The sequence below is a fragment of the Marmota flaviventris genome, chromosome 8 (genome assembly GCF_047511675.1).
Source record: "Marmota flaviventris isolate mMarFla1 chromosome 8, mMarFla1.hap1, whole genome shotgun sequence".
NCBI classification, from domain to species: domain Eukaryota; kingdom Metazoa; phylum Chordata; class Mammalia; order Rodentia; family Sciuridae; genus Marmota; species Marmota flaviventris.
Window position 1 is genome coordinate 98,062,437 of NC_092505.1, and position 27,332 is coordinate 98,089,768.

Sequence of the window (27,332 nt, forward strand, 5' to 3'; positions counted from 1 at the left end):
TGGAATGTCTCTCAAAGTCTCATGCAACCCCAATGAAGCACTGTCCAGAGGTGGGGCTTTGGGGAAGTAACTGGAATGAGGGTTCTGACCCAATCAGTACATTAATCCACTAAGGGCTGAATAGACTACTCGGAAGTGGGACCTAGAAGTAGCTCACTGGGTAGGCCCTGGAATGGTTTATTTTCCAGGCCCTTTTCTTTCTCTCTTCCCCCACCACTCTACTTCCTGGATGTCATGAGCTGAACTTATTTCCTCCAACAAGCCCCTCCACCATGATGTTCTTCCTCACCTGCGGCCCTGGGCAATGGAGTTGGCCAACCATGGACAGAGACCTCTGAAACCATGAGTCAAAATAAGATGTTCCTCCCCTAAGTTGTTCTTTTTTGGGTATTTTTTTATCACAACAATGAAAAGCTGACCATCACATTTATGCTGCTATTGTTATTCACTTCCTGGTTCTTAATTATTTTTCAGATATAGAGACTGCCAGATAATTTGAGTTCAAGATAAGCAAACTATTTCTATATGTAAGCAACTTGTTTCAGAAGTAAGTGTCACCTAAAAAGCCAAGTCACCTTAAAGTTTGAGTGGCATTTTTGAATGGAATTTTGAGAGAGAAAAAAAAATAAGGGGGGGAAGGCAAAAGACTGTAACCCTGAATCACCTACTTTCAGTCTGAAGAAGCCATGTCCCTGGCCTACTTGGTTCTGAATATGCATGCATCAGTTAACATAGCACAAGGTGGTATGGCCCCCTCATCCTGCCTCCTCTGTGATGCTTCAACAGCCTTCAAATATAGGAAATTGCCTTTATCCTATATTTGACCATTGCAGTAAGAGCAACCCAGATGGAGAATACATGATGACATATTATTACTGAACTACAAATGAACCAGAAAGGTTCTTTTGTGTATAATAGAATATTCAATATAATAATATAAAGGTTCTTTTATATAATAAAATTTTTTGCCACTGGTGGCTTAAAAGTGGTTTCTGACAGAGTTGTCTTCAAGTGGCTGTGGTTGGTAATACGTTATGGGTTGGAAAATAATTTCAGAGGCAGATAAAAATTTTAAAGTACTTTTTCTAACAAAAAGCAATAGATGTTCATTATAGAAAAGTTGGCAAAAACTGAGAACTGTATGTGAGGAAATAAAAATTATCCATAATTCACAACGAAGAGATAAGTACTATTAAAATATTTTGATCCATGTTCCTCCTTTTGTGCTTACTGTCTTTATATTTATACATTTGTATATAAAATCATGCTGTTATAGGCATTTGTATCCTGCCTCTTTTTTGACTTATTATAATGTAAGCATTTTATAGGGCATTAAAATTCCTCATAAGCAATGTTTTTAATAGCTGCATAAATGTTCTATTGTAAGAATATCCCATAATTTACCTAACTGTTTCTACATTCTTGGACATTTAGGCTCCTTCTTTTTATTTTTTTTCTTTTAAGCTAAAACACTGAAATTTTAAAGATGGTTTTTAAGAGAAAGCAAGAAGTTTACTTCGTCCACAAATGAAGTACTCAAGGAAACAGACAGTGATGATGTGTTAGTGTAATGGATTCACTGCTAGCCTCAGGTTCAATCAGAATAGGCATTTATCTTTCCTTCAAGCAATAATTCATTTTAATTCAGACTTTCCATTCCTAGCTGCTTCCTCACAAACGTATTTTCCATCTCACACAATTGCAACGACTCCACCATAAAGCTCACTTTTTTGACAGGTGGCATTTAATTTGTCTGTAGGTCAAAAGCCCTACTATCTCTTGTTGCCACACTGAACAGAGGCAGGAAGCCTCACTTACAATCCTCCTCATGTGAAACCCTCCTCCTTTGTGAGAATATTTACCTCTTCTTCAAGCTCAATCCCTGGCCAGTCTCTCTGATGCAGAAGTGCCTTCCCTGGGCTTCCAAGGTCCTCCAGAGTTAACTTTTTTACCTATGTCCTGAGCTCTCTTAAAATTATCTGTCTTCCTGGGCACCAGAGCTCCTCACCATAAGAAAGGATTCTGCCCCACCATAAGAAAGACACTATTTCTTTAGAACAGGACTCTTTCCTTTACACTAGAAATTCATGCTAGAAACATAAATGTTCTACCTGTGTCATCATATGAAAAGCTTAAACATTGGGATAATTGAAGTAGCCACAGCAAGAAGCAAAGCCTTTGGGAGGTGATTAATAATGCAACATGTGGTCATAAAGACTCCACATACAAAAGAGAATATTTATAAGCACGTTGAATATAAAATGCAAGGCTCCAGCAAAGTGAATTCAGCATTTCACTTGACTTTCCTTGAACCTCGTAGTTTACCAGAGTCTAAACATCTATAGATCTATCATGAATGCAATCTAAATTAAAAATATAACACCTTGTTAGGGTCAAATAGGGACATCACAAGACAAAGAGAATAAAATTTATGAAAAGATGAAATAGGAAAGTCTGAAGAGCAGAGAAGAGCAAATACTTCAGTGTCCACTTTTATTAATATTAAAACTGGTGCTTGGGGTACAGCAGCCTGATCCCGACCAGATCACCTTACCCTTCAAAAGACCAGCACACTCTATGGAATTGGATACTACCCAAAGTAACCAATAGTGAGACCAATCAGCATTTATCCCTATAGCACAGAAAACAAAATTGGATTGAATAAAGTATCCAAATTACACAAAATGGTATTTTTTTTAAATCTTATCCTTTTATCCCTAAATAATGGCTAAGTACAGTGCACATTGCTTTTCATTCAGATGAAATAATATGAAAAGTCCTTGCTATGTTGCCTGGAATGGAGATGCTATAGATGTCAACTGGCTGTTTCTTCTATACAGAAGCAATGAGTAGACTTAATAAAATGATAACAAAACTCCTTTTCATGCATTGCCCTTAATGGATCATCTAAACTCTACTTTTTTTTATCATGAATGGGAACATCTTTAAATGATAAGATTCAATTACTTTTATTTTTTAAGCTTTTGACAGAGTATGTTATAAAATCTGGGGATAGTTGATGAAAACATCCATTAATATATGATGAAAGCTCCCCCCACCACTTTGGAACACATGGAGCTGAACCTTCCATGCTTCTTATCAATCCAAAATCATACAAACAAAAGTAGTTGGACACTTCTTGGCTTTAAAGCAATTCCTTGTTATAAAACCTGTTCCAATAAGCAAACTTTTAAAAGTCCAAATTACTGTTTGAAAAGCAATATGTTCTTTAAACACTAAAGACAAATACAGATTAGAATTATCTAGAATTCTTGGGGCTAAATTGATTGGAATTCAGAAGTTTCAGATCTTAGAAAACCAATGTAGTACATACATGCCCAGACATGTCTAGAGAGCCACACCTCAACCAAATACATTAATATTTCTTCGGGGAAACTTAAGGGACCTCATATAGATATGAATGAAGTCCATAATTAGATTCATGACAGCTCAGTGTAGGTTTTGCCACCTAATTGATTTGTGACAAACAACAGTAGCAACAACAAAAAAATGGTACCTGCCAGTGTTAGGATTTCAGGATTACGGATAAGGGATTGCAAAATTACTTTTGATTTTAGTGTGCACTGTCAGGTATACTAGTCTACTGTGTAAATTAAAGGAGAATGAAAAATTTAAGAAATTAATAGAGACACTTTATGCTCATTTCATGTAGGAAAAAATACCACTGGAAATAGAAAAAGCTTTTATGAAAATCACAAGATAAAAGAGCTAGTGACAAATGACTGATAAATACATGCAGTAAAGCAGGTTTTAATTAGCTTGATTTAGCCTTTCCACAATGTACACATATTTGAAAACATCACATTGTTCACCATAAACATGTACAATCTTGTGAATCAGAATTTTCTAAATAAGAAATGTTTATAAAGTTGTGAACAATTAAAACTCTGTAGCTTGCTGTGAGAATGTAAAATAGTGCAGCTGCTATGGAAGACAGTACATAGGTTCCTTTAAAAATTAAAAGTAGAACTACCATATGATCCAACAATCCCACTTTTGATTATGTAGCCAGAATAATTAAAAAAAAATGAAAGTGGGATCTGGAAAAGATATTTGCATACCCGTGTTCATAGCAGCACCATTCATAATAACAAAGAGATATAAGGCAAGCAATGTCCATCAAGTGATGATAAAAAAAAAATGGTATTTACTTTCAAAAGAATATTATCCAGCTTGAAAAGGAAGAAAATCTTGCCACGTGCTACAACAGGAATGAACCTTCAGGACATTGTGCCATGTGAAATAAATCAGTGATAGGAAAGCAACTCCCACGTATGATTGCACTTCTAACGTGGCTCAACTCATAGAAATAGAATCTAGAATGGAATGTCAGGGGCTGAGTTTAATGGGCAGAGGTAAATAGGGTATGGAGTTTAATGGGCATAGAGTTTCCATCTTGTAAGATGAAAATATTCTCAAGACCCATGATAGAACAAAACGAACAGTCAACATTAGCAATTTACAAATAGTTAAAATAGTATATTCTATGTTTCTACCACAATTAAGAATTTTTTTTTTTTGTTTTACAAAAAGACAGTGAAACTGAAGTATACATCCCTTAAACCAAAAATTAATTTAAAAAGCTTCTAGTGATGATTCAGCCTGTAAAAGCACCATCTTGGTATGATACTTAAAAATCTATCCTAATCGGCCTTTGCTACTATCAACCGAAACCTTCTGGAGATGAGTCCAAAGACTTATTTTAAAGACAAAGAAGAGCACTTGGAAATGGAACACACACTATGGTCAAAACCCACAGGAGCCAGTTCCAGAAATTGACAAGGACACAAACATATTTCACTTCGGTTTTTTGTTGTTGTTGTTGTTGTATTAAGAATTGAACCCAGGTGTACTTAACCACTAAGTTATATTGTTTGTTTGTTTTGAGACAGATTCTCACTAAATTGCTTAAAGCCTTGCCAAGTTGCCAAGTCTAGCCTCCAACTTGTGATCCTCTTGCCTCATTCAGACACCAGAGTTGCTGGGATTACAGGCATGTACTACCAGGCCCAGCTTCACTTCATTCTTCAGGCTTATAAATATATAGAAAACACATTATTTTAAAAAGGGATAGGTGATCACATATTCCCAGTTATTACTATTTTTATATAATCTGCATCTTATTAGAATTATAATTAAAAATAGATTCTTAGCACCCAAATAGTAATTTATTATAGCCTGATGATCTTGGGTCTTACTGGCTTTAATGCACTTTGCTGATATAAGGCTTTTTGATCAATTTGACCTTAGTCTTTACCTCTTTCCATCTCATTCTACCCACAAAAAACTAACATTTTTCTCTATACACAAATTCTAGGTTTTTGTTATTATTAATAATAAATGTTAATATTATTAATAAGATATATTAATAAGAAATATTGAGGACAAAAACACATACTTTACCTTTTATTAGGGAGGGCTTAACATAAAGCTGGAGTCAAACAAAAAGCTACGGTTTGGGGCAGACATTCCTCTCCACTGAAATGACCAATGTTAAATAACTAAATATAACAAATCACATTAGTAACATTTTAAGACTAGTTAATCATCAGAGCACATATATCTTACAACCAAAAAAAAAAAAAGTCTTGAAACGTATATCAATTTAAATTTTGGGTATATATTTTTATTGGGGGGCAGTATGGGAGGTAGAGAAACATAGATTGAAAGTAGATTATCAGTGACTAGTTTTAATATGACAATTATTGGTTTTACTTAGCCCTCAAAGAAATTGAAACCTAGCTGTAGAAATAATGTAGACAATGAAATAATAATTGACAGAAAGTGCTGACAGGGACATTAAGAGACTCTAGGATTCAGATGAGGGAGACAGCTTTCTGACCGAACTGAAACAGGGCAATATATTACAAAAAAAAAAAAAAAATCCACCTTCATGCATCCTTGGCTACTACAAAAAAGTTCTCAGTTGTTCAATGAACATCCCCCCACCAAAAAATGTACAGCCTTTACAACCAACACTAGGTCATTAGAATAGACTATGAACTCTCTGGTCCCTTAAATTTTAATGAACCTGAGCCCTTTAAAGGTGGCACTGAGAGCAACTTTAGCTGTGAAACAATTAAAATGTTAATGGGGTTTCTACTGTAAATAGATTTATGAAAGAAGGAGAATGCTGACTGAGCTGTTTTCTGGCCCACACTTGTTACTGTCAGTTGAATTCAAGCAAGATTTGCTTCACAGGAAGATGTAAGGGATGCATCCGTATGATGGAATGGCTGGTTGCCTGTGGTGCTTCCTACATCAGAATTCATTTCAGTATTACATATACATGCCTAAAGCCCAACACAAATGCTATTCTGTTATCACATAATTGGCTAATGTGCATTGCTGTGTCTTGCGTTTCTACTTCTTTTATTTTACATTTGGCATTCCAGTACATTTAAAGGAAACCCATGTTCATTTTTGTTCATCCCAATACACAGAGAGTTCAAAAGTTCAAAAGATAAGAAGTGGTTCTCAGCATGAGTAAACTGTGAAATGCGTTGGAAAATAAATTTTTGATGTCAAGATACATTCCCCGTTTATTCATGCTGAGAATTGTTTTCTTATCTTTTGGACTTTGAAAGCTGGGATAGACAAAATTTGTTTAAATTCCGTAATAAATAAAGATGCAATACAATTTGACTATTATTTTATTATGATATTCTTTCGCCCAGCTCTTATTGAGGCCTGACTGACAAATAAAATCATATAAATTGAAAGTGCACAATGTGATGATTTGATACATATGTATTCTGAAATGATTACCACAATCCATTTACTTAACAAATCTATCACCTTACCTATTACCTTTTCTCTGTGTGTGATAAAACCATTTAAGATCTATTAGCAAATTTCAAGTATGCAATAAAGCATCACTAACTATGGGCACCATGCTGTAAATTAGATCCTCATTTTTTTTTTTTATTAACTAAACCCTTCAAAGTATTAGAAAAAAAAATCTGCAGGTTCTGCCACTGAATACTAGTGCTTTGAGTTCCAGAAGGAAAAACTATTCAAAATTAGGTTGATTCTCCCCTGGTCAGCATCTACTACACCAAACTGTGAAAATAGTTTTCTTAATAATTCAGAGAAAGTACAGCTCAAGTCTCCTGGGGAGAGTCTCTTCTTTCAAGAGTAAAATCCACTAAAGCTCAGAATTACTGTCAATTCCTAATTAACCATATCAATGAGGAGGAACATTAAACACCACTGAAAACTGTCCTCTGAGGAGTGACAAAACATTTTCCAGATCACAAGTTGACAAGCCACATAATTTATACACAAGGAACCAAATTTACACAAAGTCTGCTAGAAGCATCTTTATTAATTCCAAACATGTCCTCATCATTGTCACATAGTTATTCAATTAGATTTAAGAAAATGGAGACATCCAGGTAACTATGTCAAATAAAAAAAAAAAATGTCAGTTTAGGTTGCTGAGACAGACAGACAGACAATGACTCCTGTGTGAGGGACCTGTGATAGAAGAGACATTTTGCTGGACCTTAGAGATTGGCCTGGAAGAGGAAGAGTTCATTCATCAAGTTCACCAAGAACAAAGGCCCCAGGGCACCCAAATGTGGCATATGTTTGGGGATCCTGGAATGCCCTGTTATGTGCATGAGGACACCACTCACCTAGAGTGGACGCTATCCCCAGAAGTTTCTGCTCTGCCTCCAACACCTTGTCCTGCCAGCTCTGCTGTCTTCCTGCCATGAATGCTCTTCTAATCCCAATCCCACCTCAGCTTCCAGAGCTGCCACAAAGCTTCTCGTGAGTCTGGCTTCACCTTGCTTCTCAATACAGGAATGCTTTGGTCCTACTCCTTTATGATTCCAGACTATCCTACAACAAGGAACACTAAAGTTGACTATGGGGGAGAGACTCAATTTTACCCATCTTTGTAATATTTGCAGGTGCAAGGAAAATGCCTTGGTGACTGTGAATTGATGCTGATTCGTGCCCCATTGGTGATTAATTCTGCTGGATTAGTCCTGAAAGAAGTTCATTCTCTTGGCACTTTTGGCCATGGAATAATGAGCTGAAAATGACGGCAGATACCAATTAAATGTTTAGTCAGGGCTGGGGATGTGGATCAAGCGGTAACGCGCTCACCTGGCATGCACAGGGCGCTAGGTTCGATCCTCAGTGCCACATAAAATAAAGATGCTGTGTCCACTGAAAACTGAAAAATAAATATTAAAAAATTCTCCCTACCCCCCCCCCTTTTAAAAAAAGTCAGGGTAGAAGGTACATGAGGCTCCTCTGTCAGAGTTTTCACGTCTCCATGGCCATGACCAACAGTGATGGCTCTGAGAGTTACATTCTCAATGAAAACAATATTCTTCCATTTGGGTATGATTAGGGAACCTCAGGAGTGTCACTGATCACTTTCCAAGATCCTACTTCATGTAACTTCCCTGGGGCCTTCTGTTGCACTTACCTCTCCTCCTTAGGCTCTTTTTCATCTGTCCTCCTCTTGTATATTCAGATTTCTAGATTTCCTTTCACTTACTTATCTTTTTCACTTACTTATCTCCTATAACATCAGCATCAAGATAGAGCTCTGGCCCAGACCACTCTCCTGAGACTCAAACACTTAGAGGGAGCTTCTCTAGAAAGTCTTCAACTGAAATTCCACAAAAACATAAATGAATACCCACATGGTCCCTGCCAAATTCATCCTCACATTCCTCCTTTCTCTGTTTCCAATTTTCTCCATTTTCTTGAGGCTACCCTCAACTCTTTCTCTCACTGCCTCACCCCCCCCCACACACATTAACTTCTCTTATTATTAATCTTGAAGATCTCTCCCTTCCTTTCATCACCAGCACTATTTCCTTTGTTTGTAAGACTCACACTACTTCTCCCTAGACTACTGATAGAACCTCCAAATAGGACCTTCTGTCCCTCTGGTTTCATTCCTCCACGACTCATTCTGTATTTAAAAACATAAATATGATTAGGTTACTCCTCTGCTTTTAGTCAGTATCCTCCTAGCTCACCATTTATTATAACGTCCAAAGTCTTGATATTCAAAAGACCCTTCCTGAGCTGTCCCACCTAAGCTGCCCTAATCTCATTTTTTGCAGTAGTTCCATAGATTCTTCCCTGCAGATAGACTGTTAAGCAAATGAGTTATGATTTTCATAAAGGGGATATCTTGCCTTCTTGCTCTTCTCACCACCCAGAAACTACCACCATCACCACTCATTTAATCTCCACAAAAGAGTCAACCTCAGAAAAATAAGCTCTGGAAAAACCTACCCAGAAGTCCTGTATTTTCTTCCTTCCAGCTGGGTTGGAATATTGTGTAGGGAGGCTTTGGTCTATTTGTTTGCTCCCTCTAGGTCTATGAGTTGCTTAAGGAAAGGGAATTGCCTTATTCCTCTCTGAATCCTCATTGCCTAACAAAGTACTCGACACTGAATAAATGTTTGTTGAATGATGTAACAAGAAAAGAAATCAGCCACATATTAAGCAACTGGGTTAGAGATTTGATTTCAATGTCAAAGGAGAAAAAAACAAATACTAGGGATTTGAAAACAACCCCTTGGGTAAGCTCACTAAACCTGTGTTCATCTAGTCCCAATGTGTTTCTACCTGCTAAAAAGAATTGGGAAGGTCGAGCGCCGAATTGAACAAAAGGGAGCAAAACTAGATTTAACCTCAGAAAAAAAAACATACTGATAGAAATGGGAAGGAAAATGCTAGGGACGTTAGGTGATATTTCTTTAAGGTCTCCTGCATTTCTTACAAAAATAATTGACATCAAACTGGGGACAGAGCTCAGTGGTAGAGCACTTGCCTAGCATGCATCAGGCCCTGGGTTTCATCCCAGCACTGGAGGTAAGAAAAGCATTAAGAGTTTGCTTATTTTATGAAAGGATATTTATATAGCAAACAGCCTAGGAAGGTAGAGAAAGGATCTCTTGCTAGGGATAAGGACAGTGTTTTTTCCTAAGCATAATAATATAATTCTCTAAGAACAGATGTTATGCAGTTTTGCTAGTCGGCTTCTTGTGAGATTAGAGGTTTTCTTACATTCCAGGTTTCTCATCTATGACTGTGTGCACAGGATCCATTTGAGTCACTCCTCACTGCTCCTAGGAAACCTAGGTGGGATAGAGGTGCAAAGTAAGCCAAAGCAAACATGGCATGCATGCCACCTGCTGTGAACTAAAGGATGAATAAAGTCATCTGACTCAGGAATCTCATGTCTTCCTTGAGCAGCTATGAGCTGTGGCAGACTAACTTGTTCCCACACAATGGAGCAAAATCTTAGACTCTTCACAGGGTGACAGGACTAAAGACAGAAAAAAAAAAAAAGAAGAGGTGATCAATCAATGTTTATAAAATTGAATAATGCCAGAAAATAAGACTCTGATACTAAATAGTAGTTAGAGAAAAGACTTTACCGTCAGTATAGGTTCATAACCTAACTCTTCCACTTATTAGCTATATGACCCCTCTCTGAGCTTTATACCCTCATAAGCAGTTTCTCCAGAAAACCTTACCTTCCCTAGATTTCAAAGTCTTCATCATTAAATAGAAATACTAACATTACATTCTGTTATAGTTGTTGTGAGAATTAAATGAACCAAAATATGCAAAAGGCTTAAATTGTTCTTGGCATAAAAAGACTGATATTTAAGAAGTGCATTCTGATGCTTGAACTTCATTCCATAATCAGTTTTGAAGAAAGGAAATAACATTACTAGGTATTTACCAATTTACTTTAGAAACAAACCTTGACAAAAATTAAATGGTATATACACATATATGTTTATAGGCATATGTGTGTGTATTTCAACCATTAAAAATAATGAAATCTGGGCTGGGGATGTGGCTCAAGCGGTAGCGCGCTTGCCTGGCATGCGTGCGGCCCGGGTTCTATCCTCAGCACCACATAAAAACAAAGATGTTGTGTCCGCCGAAAATTTAAAATAAATAAATAAATATTTTTAAAAAATAATAATAATGAAATCTGGCCTTTGCAACAATATGAATGGAACTGGAAATAATTATGTTAAGCCAAATAAGCCAGGCACAGAAGGGCAGATACCACATGATGTCACTCATATGAGGAATCTAAAAGGGTTCATTTCAAGAAGTTGAGATTAGAATGGTGGTAGTAATTAGAGGATGTGGATACTGAAGGAAGGGATAGGGAAGAAGTATGGCAAAAGGTTGATTAATGTGTACTAAGTTACAGGAGCAAGAAGTTCTTTTCTACAGCATAGTAAAGTGATTATAGATAATGATAATATTCTGTATGGGGGCGCTATTGGGAGGTGGTGGAAACTTCTAATGATAATATTCTGTATGTTTTTTCTAAAAAGTGAAAAAAGGAATTTGAACATTTTCAACATAAAAAATGCTGTAAGTTTGAGCCCATAGATAGGATTACCCTAATGTATACATGTATCAAAATATCACATTATATCAGATGTACATATTTATGTTTATGTACCAGTTAAAAATTAAAACTTAAAACATTTAAAAATTATTATATGGTACATATAATAAAAATAAAGAGAATTGAGAGGATATGAAAGAGAGGATCCACCAAGAGATAGCTGTAATAGAATAGGAGTAAAAACATCATAACAGGGCTTTATGTGTCAACAACAGAAATTAAATATAATTCAAGAAATATTTTATTGCTGGTACTTACAGGATTTAGCAAATGACAGAAATATAAACATTAACTTATATTTATACAATTGCTATATAAAAGGCCTTTTTATATACCTGAGGCTTATAATATGAGTAAACTCAGAGAAAAGTAACAGATGTAAGACAGTAAACGTAATAAAGGGAAAATAGGCAAAGTGCCTAAAAAGATGTAGGAAACAATGATGACTATAGAGGCCTATGGATATTCTGAGTCTGAAACCCTGTAAGTTTATAGTTGTGATAGCTTTCCATTGCTATGACAAAATATCTGAGGAAAAAAAATGACTTAAGAGAGGCAAGATTTACTTTGACTCATGGCTTCAGAGGTTTTAGTCCACAGTTATTTGGCCCCATTGCTGTGAGCTTGAGGTAAGGAAAACCATCATTGTAGGGATATAGTGTGGTGAAGCTAAGCTGCTCACCTTTTGGCTGTCAAGAAGTGGGAGTGGTGGGTCAGGAGACAAAATGAATTTTTCAAATTCATGCCCCCCAGTGAACTACTTCCTCCAACTAGGCCCCATTTTCTGAAGTTTCCACCACCTCCCAATAGCGCCCCCATCTGGCACTATTCAACACATGAACATGCAGAGGACATTCTAGATCCAAACTGTAACATTCCTTCTCTGGCCTCCAAAGGCTCATTCCCATCTCAAAAACAAACAAACAAACAAACAAAAACCATTCAGTCCATCTCCAAAAGGTCCATATAGTCTTAACAGTTCCAGCATTGCTCAAAAGTCCCAGCTAGAAAAACTTCAAACCCTGAAGCTCCATGCCTAGCATCCAGGTGCATGGTGGCATGATGTGAGCTTCAAAAGGCTTGGCAGGCCCAACCCGGTAGCCTTACTGGCTGTAGTTAGTTCACATGGCCTTCCCCATGGGCTGGCTCTGCTTGCTGCCTGAAGCTTCTCTCAGCAGATGTTCCACATTCCTGGCACTGCTAACTTCCACAAATCTCCATTGTCCCTTCAGATTCACACATTACTCTCACTGGCTACCCGCAGGAATTCTGACTCTGCCATACAAGCTTGGATTCTCAGGCCTTCTTTGGAAATCTTAATGGAAGCCTCCATGACCCTTCTAACGCCTGCATTCTGCATGCCTGCAAAACCAGCATCATGTGAATGATGCCAAGATCTGCCAGCAGTCTTCTGAGTTCACACAAGAATCATACATTAAACTCTGTTTACAACATTCTAGGGATTCTCCAGTCTGAACCTCCAAGCCTTCTGAAACTTCTCCCACAAACCAATTCCAAACGTTTCTGAACCACATGAATAGGCATACTCCCAGCAACAATCCTACCTTTTGGTACCGATTTTCTGTTAGTCAGCTTTCTGTTGCTGTGACAAAATACATGAGAAAGGTAATTTAAAGGAGTTAAGATTTATTTTAGCCCATAGTTTCAGAGGTTTCAATCCACACCTACTTGGTCTCATCACTGTGGACTTGAAATAAGGCAGAACATCACAGCAGGAAGAGGGGTGCAGTGAAGCAAAGCTGCTCACCTCATAGCTACCACAAAGAAGGGGGAGGGGGCTAGTAATATAATAAATTCTTCAAAGGCATGCCCCAGTGAACTATTTCCTCCAATCAGGATCCACTTCCTCAATTTTCTATTACCTCCAAATAGCACCATCAGCTGGGACCAAGCCTTCAACATGTAAATCTTCAGGGGACATTCCAAATCCAAACCATAACACCAGTTGAAAATGCCAAGTCTGTGCTCCAAAGAGGTTGAGCTACGTGCACATCTGGGTCCCATCAGAACAGAAAATATGATGAAATCGTATGTGGTGGTGGTGGGGGGAGATGAACAGGGTAGCGTGTAAAGAATAGGGAAAGAAACAGAGATAGAAAGTAGAATGTAGTGGCCAGTGGAAGAGAGCTACAACTAATACTAACTGTCCCCAGGAAAAGCATAAGTAAAGATGTGGGAGAGTGGAAAACAGGAATAGCTGGTAATGTCATGTGCTACAAAAAAAAAAAAAAAAAAAAAAAACAATAATGGGGCAAGTTCTGAAAAGATAATCTCAGAGGCAGCCAGGCTGCAATGGGTTAATTTATCAATTATTAGAAAGCAGGTAGAAAGGAGAGTAAACAGTAGAAAGGAAAGAGTTGGAAATAAAAGAAAATAGATGACTTGGAGAAATTATTCCAAAGATGGAATCTGGAACAACTAGGGAAAGGATTACCTTGAAACAAGAATAGGAAATTTATTCCCATGAGACAAAAAAGAAAGAAGTAAAGATACAGGAAAAAATATTGAAATGGAGGACAGGGACATTGAGAAAATGCCTATAATGTCAATTTATCAATACAGTATGAATTGCTGAAACTACAAATCAAAGGTTTGGGTATAACTAGGAGAAAAGGAGAAAGAACACCTATGACTACATATAAGTAAATAGACCCAACAAAGTAAAAAGATCAGAGAGTCTGATAGTTCAAGAGTGTACAACAGAGTGGTCAAGAGTCAAGGGACCCCCAGAGTATGGTGATTAGGGACAAGGTCCTAGAGTTAGTCAGGTTAGGTCCAAAACTCATCCTGCTGCTTCTCAGATATGAAACTTCAGGCAAATTACCTAACCTCTCTATGCCTCATCTGAAGATAATATGATGATATTATCCACTTTGTGTGATTGTCATTTGGATCAAAGATTCTAATAAAATACAAATTGCTAATAATAGAGTTTCTCTCAGAGTGCACACAGCTTTGTTTTTTGAATTCATTATATGTTCATTAATGTGGTTGACCCACAAGAAAGAAACAAATTTTTGAAATAATTTACACTAATGAATAAATGACAGACCACAAATCATGCTTTAAAGTGGACTGTTACTAGTCCCAGACATCTCTAGTTTGCTCATGCTATGGTCTGAATATTTGTTCCCTTTTAAAATAACCTCAAGGTGGCGGTTATCACCCTTTGGAAGGTGATTAGATCCTCAGGGTAGAACTCTCTTGAAAGAGAGTAGTGCTCTTTTAAAATAGATCCAAGGGAACTCATTTGACTCTTTGATCCTAGGAGGACATAGCTGGATTTAAAAACCATTAAACAAGCCCTGCCAAACACCAACCAACTAGACCTATCAATGCCTTGGATTATGGCTTTCAGTTCCAGAACTGTGAGAAATAAATATTTATTCTTTATAAGCTATTCAATTTATGATATTTTTGTTATAGTATTTTGAACAAACTAAGATAGGTCAATTTCAGGCTTTGTCATAAGTAAAAAAAAAAAAAAAAAAAAAATTCCAGCATAGTATGTGGGACAAGAGACAACTTTCAACTTCCTTTTACCACCAAGATTATTATCATAGCTTCTTGACAAATTCTATTTCTAAATCCATGGATTCTTTGTAAAATCTAAATCTCTGCCACTCCCATTCCGACCCCTGAGTTTCTACATCAGCTATAGAAAGCTGAAATAAAACATACTTCTATACATGAGTGTTGAACAATATCACATTTAGCACACTTCAAATTTGTATGTCAAAACTGCCTATGTTGGGGTGGGGTTGTGGCTCAGTGACAGAGTGCTTGACAAACATGTGTGAGGCCCTGGGTTTGATTCTCAGCACCACATATAAATAAAAAAAATAAAGTTCCATTGACAACTAAAAAAACTATTAAAAAAAAACAAACCTGCCTATATTGGATATCCTCATTAGGGATGGATGTGAGAAGTCCTGCACAACTTAGAAGACTGCTGAGCCACAAAGTACCACACCTTCTTAAAATTCCCTCCACATATCAGAGAAATCCATGTATCCCAAGTTCCAGGGGATTAAGCCACTGGTTCTGCCTTTATTCATTTCTGTCTGGCATGATAGCTCCAACCCCTCCATGTTTACTACTTCTCATCATGTTACTATGCAAGTATTTACAAGAGTATATTACAAAGGATAAATTTTAATAGAATGCATTACAGCTAGTCATTTTCCTTGATGTCTCAAAGATCTGGGTAGAGTTTATTTCCTCCTACTTAATCCTTCACAAAACATTTACAGAGCACCATTAACATAAGTAAACTCTTCAATATCCCTTTATCAAAATGCCATCACCAGTTACAACTCTGGATTTCATAATGCACTTGCCAAGGATACCTTTCCCCACCCTACACATCCCATTTAAGCCTAGTTCATCATTTTAGTACTTAAGTGCCTACAAGCATGAAGGAGTCTCCATGAGGCAAGAGAACTCACACCCATTGTAGGATAACCATCTTTTCCAAACTAGCATCAAAAGCCAATATAACCCTATAGCTACTTCAACCATCAAAAAAGACCCCAAAGGTTTCAGTTCCATTCCCATTGAAAATGCTTGCTTTAAGAAGTTCTTAAAAATGGCCTGGGGGGCTGGGGATATAGCTCAGTTGGTAGCTTCTTGACAAATTATAAGTCCATGGATTCTTTGTAAGACCTAAATCTCTGCCACTCCCATTCTGACCCCTGAATTTCTACATTAGCTATAGAAAGCTTCTATATACTTCTATACATTCATGCCTTGCATGCATAAGGCCCTAGGTTCAATCCCCAGCACAACCAAAAGAAAAAAGGAAAAAAAAAAAAACTAGGCTGGGGTTGGATGTTCTAAAATAGGGCATATGTTAAGAACCCCAGCTCTGGACTCAGACTGCCTGGATTCAGATATTCTGAATTTTTGGAGTCTGAACTTAAACTTACTATGTCTCTTCTTCATCATAAAATGGAAATAATAATGCCTATCTCTAGGGCTATTTCCAAGATTAAATGAAATAGTACATGAAAAGTATCTAGAAATTTGTCCAGCATCTAAGAAAAAATTCAAATAGATTAGGTCTGGGATTTCAAAAGCCTGCTTACATAGTGGGTACTTAAGCACTCTTTAGAGAATACTGATTTTATGAATCTGCCTAAACTTAAGTTATGCAAGGTTTCCTAAATACAACAAGATCATTGCACAAATCAATTATCATTAGAACTGGAAAATCCATATGCCATACATCTCTTTGTTTCATTAATAAAATATCTTTTGAAAATTAGTTTACTAAAAAAGTAAATAAATAAATAAAATAAAAAGTGTTTACTTTCTGAGGACTACACCATGAATTAAATACATTATGTTTAAACTGACCGCTAGTTAGCTGAACATTCATTTCCTAATTTCCCTTGTCTCTCTAGCTCCCCAAATCTGCACAAGTACAAGATCAGCTACATAAAACTCTTACCTGTGTTAATGACCTATAAATGCCAGTCAGTAAGATGATGCATTCTCATTAGTGGTCTTCACCTCATTAGAAGCCTGCTTTCACTGATAATGGACCTCAGAGGTCAATAAAAAAAAAAATCTAGGAAAGAACTCTCTTTAATTTAACAGATGGACAGGTATTTGGAAGCCAAGAGCTGTACATGGTTGCATTCCACATGCCTACGAAAATTGCAAAGACATCTGCAGAAACCTAGCACTAAATCCCAACATGGTTCCTACTGAAGAAGCCACCATTAACTCTAATACAAGAGAGGACAAAACATAAATTTGATTGGATTTCCCCATTTAGTTTTCTGAAAGTACTAAGAGTCATCAGAGTGATCTCAATAGCTCCCTGGAAAACACATCTCTATTAAACAATCAAAAATTTATATTGTTTTTAATATCTGATTTCATCTCATCTGATAAATAAATGAACTGCAGGAGCAGCCTCCTTAAAAAAAAAAAAAAAGTGCAAAGTCATCCCCCCAGCCTTTTCAACCAAAGAACCACTATTGAAACACGAGTTACAATAGTTAAGTAATGTTAAAAAAAAAAAAAAAAGTGGTTTATTTCTGTTGTTCCTCAAAGCCTCCATTCCTTTCTCCAAAGGGATTATTCAGTCTCAATGTGCCTGGGTGATTCTGTGACTACCTAATAAGGCAAACTGGGATTCACTTAAATAAGGGCACTTGTGAAGGTAAGAGCAGGGCTACTGGGCAAGCTTGCTAAAAAGCAATTTCTACGATATGAAGGCTTATGCATGCACAAGTTATCCAAAGTGAGATGTTCTCAGAGATAAGCTGAAAAGTCTAAAGCAACCTCTTCAAAATAAACAAGGCAAATCTTATCAATTCAAGAGAAATCACATTCACAAGAACTCCTTGCATTTCTGCCAAATATGTATTTACAAACTATGCAGGAAAGAACTTGTGTGATACCACTGATATCCTGGCCAAGTCTCAAGATTTATAGTTAGTGACATTTGCAGTAACCAGGTAGCAAATTGAATCTCACAGGAAAGGGATGAAATATGGAAATGTAAAGTGAGTCCAAAAATAGTATTTTTCTTACCCGAAAAAGTGAAGCCTGGGAAATGTATGGATGGCTTTGTGTACTTATCTAAATCCCCTTTTCTATCATAAAATATTCACATTTCAGAAAAGCAAAATGAAGCAAAGAAGTAGCAAAGTAGAAAAAAATATTCAAATGTTCAAAATACTGTCTGTTCACAACTGCTCCAGAGCAGAAAATGAAAAGCAGAATTTGATCTGGCTTTTCTTTCAGACCTTTCAATGATGATCCCGCTGACGCCACCGAATTCCGTAAAAACTTATCCAGACAGTCAAGGAGACCTTACAATTTGCAAAGACTTGCCACAAGCATGTAGCTACACTTCACACAATGATCAAGACTTAATATTTCCTATCCTTCACCTTTGCTGACTTGTCAAAAAAAAAAAAAAAAAAAAAAAACATGTCCCATCCTCAGATGATGCTTTCCAGTCATGTTCAGAACTCTTCAATTCTCTACTAAAAGGAGCAAGCATCTAAGCAGCTTCGCAAGTAGCTCATTCAGTGGTTGACACACTCATCTCTCACTTAGCCTCTCTCAAACCTGTGGAATAATCCATTCCTTGGACTTAATGATACCTCTTTTAAAAAATGTACAGGAGCTCATTGGTTTTTGTAAAGACAATGTCGAGAAACTCGCAATTCGATAGGATTTCATTTAAAATCCTTTTAGAAAGTGGCATCTGTAATAGCTAATTACTCCTAAACAGGAAATTAACTGAAACACACACACACACACACACACACACCAATCACACACACACATCAAGCACACGTGCACAACACTCAAACTGGAGGGGTGGGGGGAATCGGTCAGGCGCTTAGAAAGTATGAGTTAGGTAAAAGGCACACGGCCCTGGGTCGTGGTTTCTGCTCCAGAGCTGACGCTCCCAGAGGACACGCTGGTGACAGCGTTCCCGCGGCGCTCCGCCAGGGACAACCCAAAGATCCCTCTTGGTGCCTGCCGGCATATCATCCCTCCTTCCCTTCTCGGAGCGAAGGGCTCCGCCCGCGGTGACCGCAGCAGGTCAGAGTGGGGCGGGGGCGCACGGGCGCCGGCTCTCTCCACTCGTTCGGGAGCACGCGGGCGCCACTTACATGCCTGGCTGGAGCTGTAGGGCGCTTCCTGGCGGCCAGCTGGCGGCCACCCAAGCGCAGAAGCACCAGAGCCACAGTCGCGAGGTCATCTCAGCGAGGCCAAGCCGCTCCGGCCACCGCCCGAACTGCGCGCTGCGCGCCGCTCGGAATCCGCCGAGTCCGAACCCGGCGCAGAAGTTGGGCTCGCCGGGCAGAAGTTGGAGTGCAGGGCTTGCGGGCCGGCGAGGTGCGTCTCCCTGAGGAGGGCGCGGCAGCGGCTCGGCCCCACCGGGCGTCACAGGCGATTGGGAGCCCAGGAGGAGCGGCCAGAGGAGCCCCCGAGGCGCGGTGGCCGGCGAGCTGCACGGTCCTGCTCCGCCGGGAGCGACTGGAGCAGAGTGAGCCCAGCGGCCCCGCAGCCCCCGCAGCCTGGGTGCCATGGAAACGCGCTCGCCGCCCTCCCGCCCCGGCCCCTCCGGAGCGCTTAAAGAGACAGCCCTGCTGCCACCGCGGGCTCGACGCGTTGTTGGGCGTCCCCCACCCCCCAGCGCCCTCCTCACCCCCTCCTCTCCACGCCAGCGCTGCGGGGACTAGAAGCAGCGGGGGCTGGGCAGTGGGGGCAGTGGAAGAAGCAGCTGGGACGCAAAATCAGGGGTTTCGCTGAATACTCAGCCTGACTCTACTCCCAACCTCTTCCGATCCACCCTCTAAGCACACACACCCCAAAGCCCGCTAAAGACGCTAAGCTGCTCCTGTTTTCAGCCTCACACACCAACCTGCTCAGAACCAACCAGCTGTGCATCTGCTACAAGCAGAGACCAAAAGAAGGCTGACTTTTGATTCACTCTCCTTCAGCTCACTCCCTACCTCTAGTCTGGGGAGTGGGTCCGAACACTAGACATGGGGAGGTGTGTTTGAAGTGAAAACCAAATGGTAGTTGATTGAGTCAAATCTCTTGCCAAATCGACAGTTGCAGGACACATCTTCAGCTCATCCAGAAATCCTACTCAAAATGAGATAATCTCCCTTCATTTTATTTGGCCACCGTCTCACCCAATTTAGGCACCAGAGTTATAGGAAGGAGCCAACCGTTCTATAAAACTACTCCATCCTTCCCTGCAAACCAACTCCCTTTCCCTAAAAATATACGGAGAAGCCGTCAGTTGCGAGCCCCCACGGCCCTTCCAGAAGGGAACAGCGTCTGCTCTGAACGGGAATCTTGGGTTGCGGTGCTGGCTAGCGCTGCCCGGGACGCACAGCCAAGAGTAGCGCGGTCGCCAAGCAGCTCCGGCCTGAGGCAGTGCCTGTGCTCGGCGCCAGCTGCTGTCTGGAAGGCCGCAAACCTCTGGAGTCTGTTTCGTGAAAATAAAAATCTATGGTGCATCGTGCCCTCCAACAAGGACAGCCCAAGCTCTGGAGCCAACGTCTGCAGTTTAACCCTGCAGAAAATGGAACCGTCTGCAGTGAAACAACTTTTTTCCTTTATTACTAAACTTACCAAAAGTGTCTATCCAAGGACTCATTCATAATCAGACACTAAAAGCGATACACCTGATTTCCACAGTCCTAGGACCCCTAAAATGATTTTTCTCAGAAGGTGTTTTTGGACTCCCTCTTGCCCTTCATAGTTGAATTAACCATCTGGCTTTTAATTTCAGTCTTCTAAGCCTTTGTTCCCTTTTTTTCTCTTTCTGTGACTAAAGAAGCAATTGGGCATTTACAGGAGGGACGGAGGAGCACACTTTTGGGGGGTTTCTGAAAAGGAATAAAAAGATGAGAGTGGGAGAGAACCACACTCCTGAATTTTTTAGCATTCTGTGACTTTGCTCTCCTTGTTTATTTAAGTTTGAAATTCATGCTAACTTGCAATGTTTTCTATTCCTCTTAGACTTGTCTGTATAATTTTAACTTTTTAAAATCAAGTTTACAGTGAAAAATTCTGTGAAAACACAACTAGATGATATCTTTATCTTTTGGCAAGTATCTTGAACACAGAATTTTAGAGCTGTTTACACAATAGAAATCATTATCTGACCCCTGTGTTTCATGAAAGAGGAATTCATTCTTACTTCCCTTTCTAAACACCAGTTATACATGAACCAGGCCTTCTCCAAACCCAAGAGATAGTGGACTTGGTACTGACACCAGCTGTGGAGATGGATTTTCCTGTGGCTAACTCTCAATTAGTTCTGCTAACAATAGGCCCAGCACAGGTTAGTAAAATACACTGGTAATTTTAAAATTTATTTTTAACTGTTAATTCTAAATTCTCCTCAACAGAATTGATTACTTAATTTAACCTCCTCTTCTTTTTCCTCTCCCTCTTCTAGGGAAGCACTATTGAACAGTAAAATGACCAAAGGCAGGTGGGGTACTATAAGGATGAATTAAGAAACTGGATAAGCCATAATGATTACAGCTTCTGAACTAGTGTAATGATTGTATAGTGTATGTGTACAGGTACAAAGATTAACCCTCTCCATGGATTCAGTTTTCTAGTTTGTCCTTTGGATGAAACTTAAAGGTTCCAGTTTGTTTCAATACTGTTTGATCTTAATTGTTTTGATGAAAATTTATAGTGTACCTAAAGATGATGATATAGATTAACTGTTCCCTGAAATTTCCTGTGACTTGCTAAGCCTTTCTTTGCTTCTGGACTAGTTTTAACTCTGCAGGAGTCTATCTTGAACTAATCTCATTCCCTTTGGGTATGTAAAAAGTTTCTATACAATTTTCTTTATATTAAAGAAAGACAAATTTTGTATAAAGTCATGGCTGAAAAGAGCTATTTTAAGAGCTAAATAATACAAAAATATATGTGAATTATTTGATTGCATGGTTGTTTAGTAAAGGACAGTTTAGGTACATGGAAAGTAAATCACAAATTAGAAAAATTTCCTTCCATGATTTTGAAGGCACTTTATTGTAGATGAACATTTAAAATAGTATGGATGTGACAGGCTAAATATTAGTGTACATTTCATAAAGTAATGTTGATTTTATATTATTCTAGTATGGCTTATAACATGAAAACAATGCCATGTAAGCAATTATCCTTAAATGAAAAAGCAAATGCATTAAAGTTTTTACCATAAACTGACATGAATCCAGCACTTCCTTTGTAATTTGTGCATACAGTTTAAAAATAACTGGTTATGTGGTTTGATTGGCTGGTTATGCCATATCTTTAAAACAGGAGAGCATTATGAAACCTGTTGGCTACAGTCTTACAGATTAAAATAGCAATAGTTTGGTGGTTTCAGGGTTCTATGAACACATAAAATGAGGCTAGATACAGAAGAAAAAGAAAAGAAAATACCAGTTAATTATACCTTTATTGCCCAGAGTGAAAGACATTAAATTAACAAAGAAAGAGAATGAGCCAGGTACACAAAGAATCAGTTTTAAAAATTAAGAGAAGTGTTATGCTAATAATACCCCTTGCTCAGACATAAATTTCATGGGGTACAAAAACCAGATTCATCATGAATTGGCTTTACTTTTGTGAATGATCTTTTACACTTGCCTACCTAGATAGGCTCTTAAAAATAGATTTGACAAAGTAGATGAATGTTCTCTCTGAGAGGAGTCCAGAAGATTAGGAGAGGAGGGCGATCTCCAGTGGGCATGCCACATACCATTCTCTCTCCCTCCATACCTGCATCTAAGGCATAATAAATCTAACGAGCTTCTTCCTTGTTAGGAGGTGGAGTAAGCCAATTTCATGCTTTATGTATGCTGGTTGTAAAAAGGAATGCTTACCTAGAAAGAAATAGATTCCGACCAGATGTTCTCAAAATCTTCCTCAGCTGCTGCTTGAAGCTTTACAGTCACCAAATACTTTATCTTCTCGTCTATCTTCTTCTAATTGAGAAATTGTTGATCCATGCAGTACGACAAGCAGGCTGCTGCAAAAACCTTCCTGCCAAAGCTTTTCAGCCCTGCTCTCCTTCTGCACAAAAACTTCTCCGTGTCTATACGGGGACAGAAAAAAAGAGCAGGCCACTTCATCCGGCAGGTGTTGTGGGTTGAAAGAGGAGGAGGTCAGAAAGCAATTCTTCAAAGGATAGCTTCTGTCACCTGAAAGTGTAATAAATTGCCATTACAGAAATGCCTACAAGCACTAATGAGCCATGTACATTGAAATCTTGATGTCAGGGAAAAAATAGAATGAAATTCACCCAGGAACCAACTGGGATCGTCACACCAAGATGTGAATAATCATTCTTGCTTTGATTTCATCTGCCACTAAATTTTGTTCTTACAGACCTATATTCCTCTCTCTCTTTAAAGGGATTAAAAATTCAACATAAAACTCCTAAGATGTTTGTCTAGTGATTTATACATAATTACTCAGTGCTGTGATACTTATTGGTCATAATGACTTACAAATCATATGTAAGTGATAATGGAATTACTAGCTCTGAAATTACATATGCTTATTGGAACCTAATTAGAAGCTTAGCCCAGACATACATTTGTGCTTTTTTCTGAAACTATACTATGCATTTGCATAGCTGATGCTTTTCGGTATATATGGAATAAGACACATGTAACATTAAATTTCCAATCTTCACCATTCTTAACTGTACAGTTCAGTAGGGTTGTGTATATCCACATTGTTGTGCAACAGATCTCTAGAATGTCTTCATTTTGCAAAACTGAAGCTCTATACCCATTAATATAATAAATTCTCCCTCCTTCTCTCTAGCCCTTAGCAGTCACCTTTCTACTTTTTCTTTCTATGTTGACCACTTTAGATATTTCACAGGAGAATCATAAAGTATTTGTTTTAGTTTTTTGTGAAAGGCTTAGTATATTTAGTGTCTTTTCATTATTTTGATAAGAGGCATTCTAACAGGTGTGAGGTGAGATCTCATTTGATTTTAATTTGCATTTCCCTGATGATTAGAGATATCCAGCAACTTTTTATGCATCTGTTGGCTACTTTTATGTCTTTGGAAAATGTGTGTTTGGATTCTCCTCCCATTTTTTAATTGGGTTATTTGTTTTCTTGCCCTTAAATTGTTTGATTTTCTTACATTGTTTGGATATTAATCCTTCATCAGAGGTATGGTTGGCAAATATTTTCTTCTATTTTTAGTTGTCCCTTCACTTGTTGATTATTTCCTTTGCTGTAAACATGTTCTTTAGTTTAATGTAATTCTATTTGTCTATTTTTGCTTTTGTTGTCTATGCTTTGGGATTCCTAAGCAAAAAAATTGTTGCCCAGAACCAATAATATGGCACTTTCCCTCTGTGTTTTATCTCACTAGTTTTACAGTTTTTAAAGTTTTGTTCTTTAAGTCTTTACACCATTTAGAGATGATTTTTAAATCTAGCGTGGGATAAGGGTCTAATATCATTATTCATTAATAAATGGCATTTGTCCCAATGCCATTTATTAAAAAGATCATCTTTTTTCCCCATTGTGTGTTCTTGGTATCTTTGTAGGAAATCAGCTGATTCTAAATGCTTGGATCTATTTATTGACTCTCTATTTTGTTCCATTGGTCTGTGTCTGTTTTTATGATGACCTTACTGTTTTGATCACAATACTTTTGTAGTATATGTTGAATCCAGGTATTGGGAGGCATCCAGCTTCATTCTTTTTGCTCAATGTTGCTTTAATTGTTGTTCCATATGAATTTTGGGATTAATTTTTCTATTCTGTGAAAAATGTTATTGGAATTTTGATAGAAAGCACATGCAAAATGTCCATGTTGCCTAACATATCTCATGTTAGGCAACATGGACATTTTGGCAATATGAATTTTCAGTGCATGATCATGAGATATCTTTCCAATTATTGTTGTCTGTTCAGTTTCTTTCATCTGTGTTTCATTAAGTTCATTATAGAGATCTTTCACCTCCTTCGTTAAATTTATTTCTAAGTGTTTTGTTTGGGGAGCTATTATTTGTTTTCTTGATTTCTTTTTTAGATACCTCATAGTATATGTTCAGTTTATATTTTGCAACTTTACTGACTTTTTTAGTTCTAAGAGTTTGGGGGAGGAGTCATTAGAGTTTTCTACATCGCAGAACATGTCATCTGCAAACAGTGACAATTTTACTTCTTTTCCATTATGGAAAGCCTTTTAGTTCCTTTTTTTGCCAAATTGTTCTGGACCTAACTTTCAGTACTATGTTCTGTAGAAGTGATGAGATTGTGCATCCTTGTCTTTCTGATCTTAGATAAAAAAGATTTAAACTTTTTATTATTGAATATTCTATTAGTTGTGGGCTTGTAACATATGACCTCCATTATAATGAGATTCATTTTTATATACCTAGCTTGCTGAGTGTTTTTATTATGAAAGCTCCTTGAATATTTTCAAATGCTTCTTCTACATCTATTGATATAGGAGAGGATCATAAAACTTTTTGTCCTTCATTCTGTTGATTGACTGATTTTCCTATATTAGTCCAACCTTATGTTCCTAGGATAAGTCTCACTTGATTTTGGTAAATGATCTTACATTGTGCAGATGAATTCTGTTTGGTAGTACTTGTTTAGTATTTTCATATGAATATTCATTGAGAATATTGGCCTCTAATTTTCTTTTCTTATAGTACTTTCATCTGGCTTTGGTGTCAAAGTAATGATGACCTTGTAAAGTGAGTTTGGAAGAAGTCCTTCCTTTTCAATTTTTGGAAGAATTTGACAATGATCCATATTAGTTTGTTTTTAAGTTTGTTGGAATTCAGAAGTGGAGCCTAGGCTTATCTTTGATGGGAAATTTTTTTATTACTGATTTAGTCTTCTTTACTCATTATTGGCCTGTTCAGATTTTCTCTCTCTCTCTCTCTCTCTCTCACTTTTGTTATATAGTCTTGATAGATTATCTGTTTCTAGAAATTCACTTGACTCTTCTAGGTTATCCAGCTTATCACCACAGAATTTTTCATAGGTATTGACTTATGATCCCTTGTATTTCTGTGGTATCAATTGTAATGTCTCCTCTATTATTTCTGAATTTACATATTTGAGTCTTCTCTCTTTCTAAGCCTAGATAAAGATTTGTCAATTTTGTTTATATTTTAAGTGAACCAATTATTATTTTCTTTTATAAAAATTTTTTTTTATTTATTTAGTTTTCCGTGGACACAACATCTTTGTTTGTATGTGGTGCTGAGGATCCAACCCGGGCCACACGCATGCCAGGCGAGCATGCTACCGCTTGAGCCACATCCCAGCCCCCCAATTATTATTTTCATTGATTTTTTTCCATTGTTTTTCTAGACTTTATTTCATTTATTTCCCTCCCTTCTGCTAACTGAATTTATTTTTGTCATTTCTTTTCTTTTTTTTTTTTTAATATACCATTGCATTGTTTATCTGGGACCTTTTTTCTTTTTTGATGTAGGCATTTATTACTATAAATTTCACTCTCAAAACAGCTTTTGTTGCAAACCACAGGTTTTGATGTATTGTGTATTCATTTTCATTTGTCTCAAGATATTTTTAATCTTTTAGTTTCTTCAGTGACCTAATGTTTATTCAAAAGCATGTTGCTTAATTTCCATATATTTGCAAATTTTATGAAATTACTCATTATTGACTTCTAGTTTCATACCATTGTGTTTGGAAAAGATATTTGATTTGATTTTAATAATCTATCCTGGTGAATGTTTCAGATGTGCTTGAGAAAAATGTATATTCTGCTACTATTGGATAGAATATTTATATATATCTATTAGGTCTATTTGGTCTAAAGTATAGTTCAAGGCCAATATCTCCTCAATTGATTTTCTGTCTGTGTAATATATCCATTGATGAAAGTGGAGTTTTGTTGTCCCTTACTATTTTTCTGTTTCAGGCTGTCAACATATTGAAGTCCACTACTTTGTGGGATTTTTTTTTTTTTTTTTTTTGGTTATTAATAACAGGCAAATTTTAGTCCAATTCTTTGTGTCTTACTACCTCAGATAATTGATCGTATTCAAACAGCCACTACAAATGCCTCTACACATAACCATACTAAATAAGTTTTTAATAAATCTGATTATAAAGAAGCATATAAGGGATCAACACAGTCTAATATGTGCTTGATATTGGAGATTCTCTGACCTAGTTATTTAAGAAATAGCTGCAAAAGATACTACTACTATACCATTAGCTCACTTTTGCAAAATAAACATTCATATTTAGGAATGATCAAAACCAAACCTCCATAATGTAGTTTTCTATTTCTTTTCCAACTTGATAAGGATAATTTAGAAGAGAATTTTATAGAAGTACACCA

The 27,332-nt window shown here is 37.5% G+C and overlaps 1 protein-coding gene across 1 annotated transcript in view; it reads right to left on the bottom strand.

Annotated features, from left to right (window-relative positions):
• LOC114098059 (EGF-like and EMI domain-containing protein 1) overlaps positions 1-19,196 on the bottom strand; it is a 610,754-nt gene extending 591,558 nt beyond the window's left edge. The window contains exon 1 of the mRNA XM_071614923.1: positions 19,108-19,196. Coding sequence (XP_071471024.1) covers positions 19,108-19,196 — 89 coding nt within the window. The remainder of the gene's footprint in view (positions 1-19,107) is intronic.
• Positions 19,197-27,332: the final 8,136 nt, after the last annotated feature.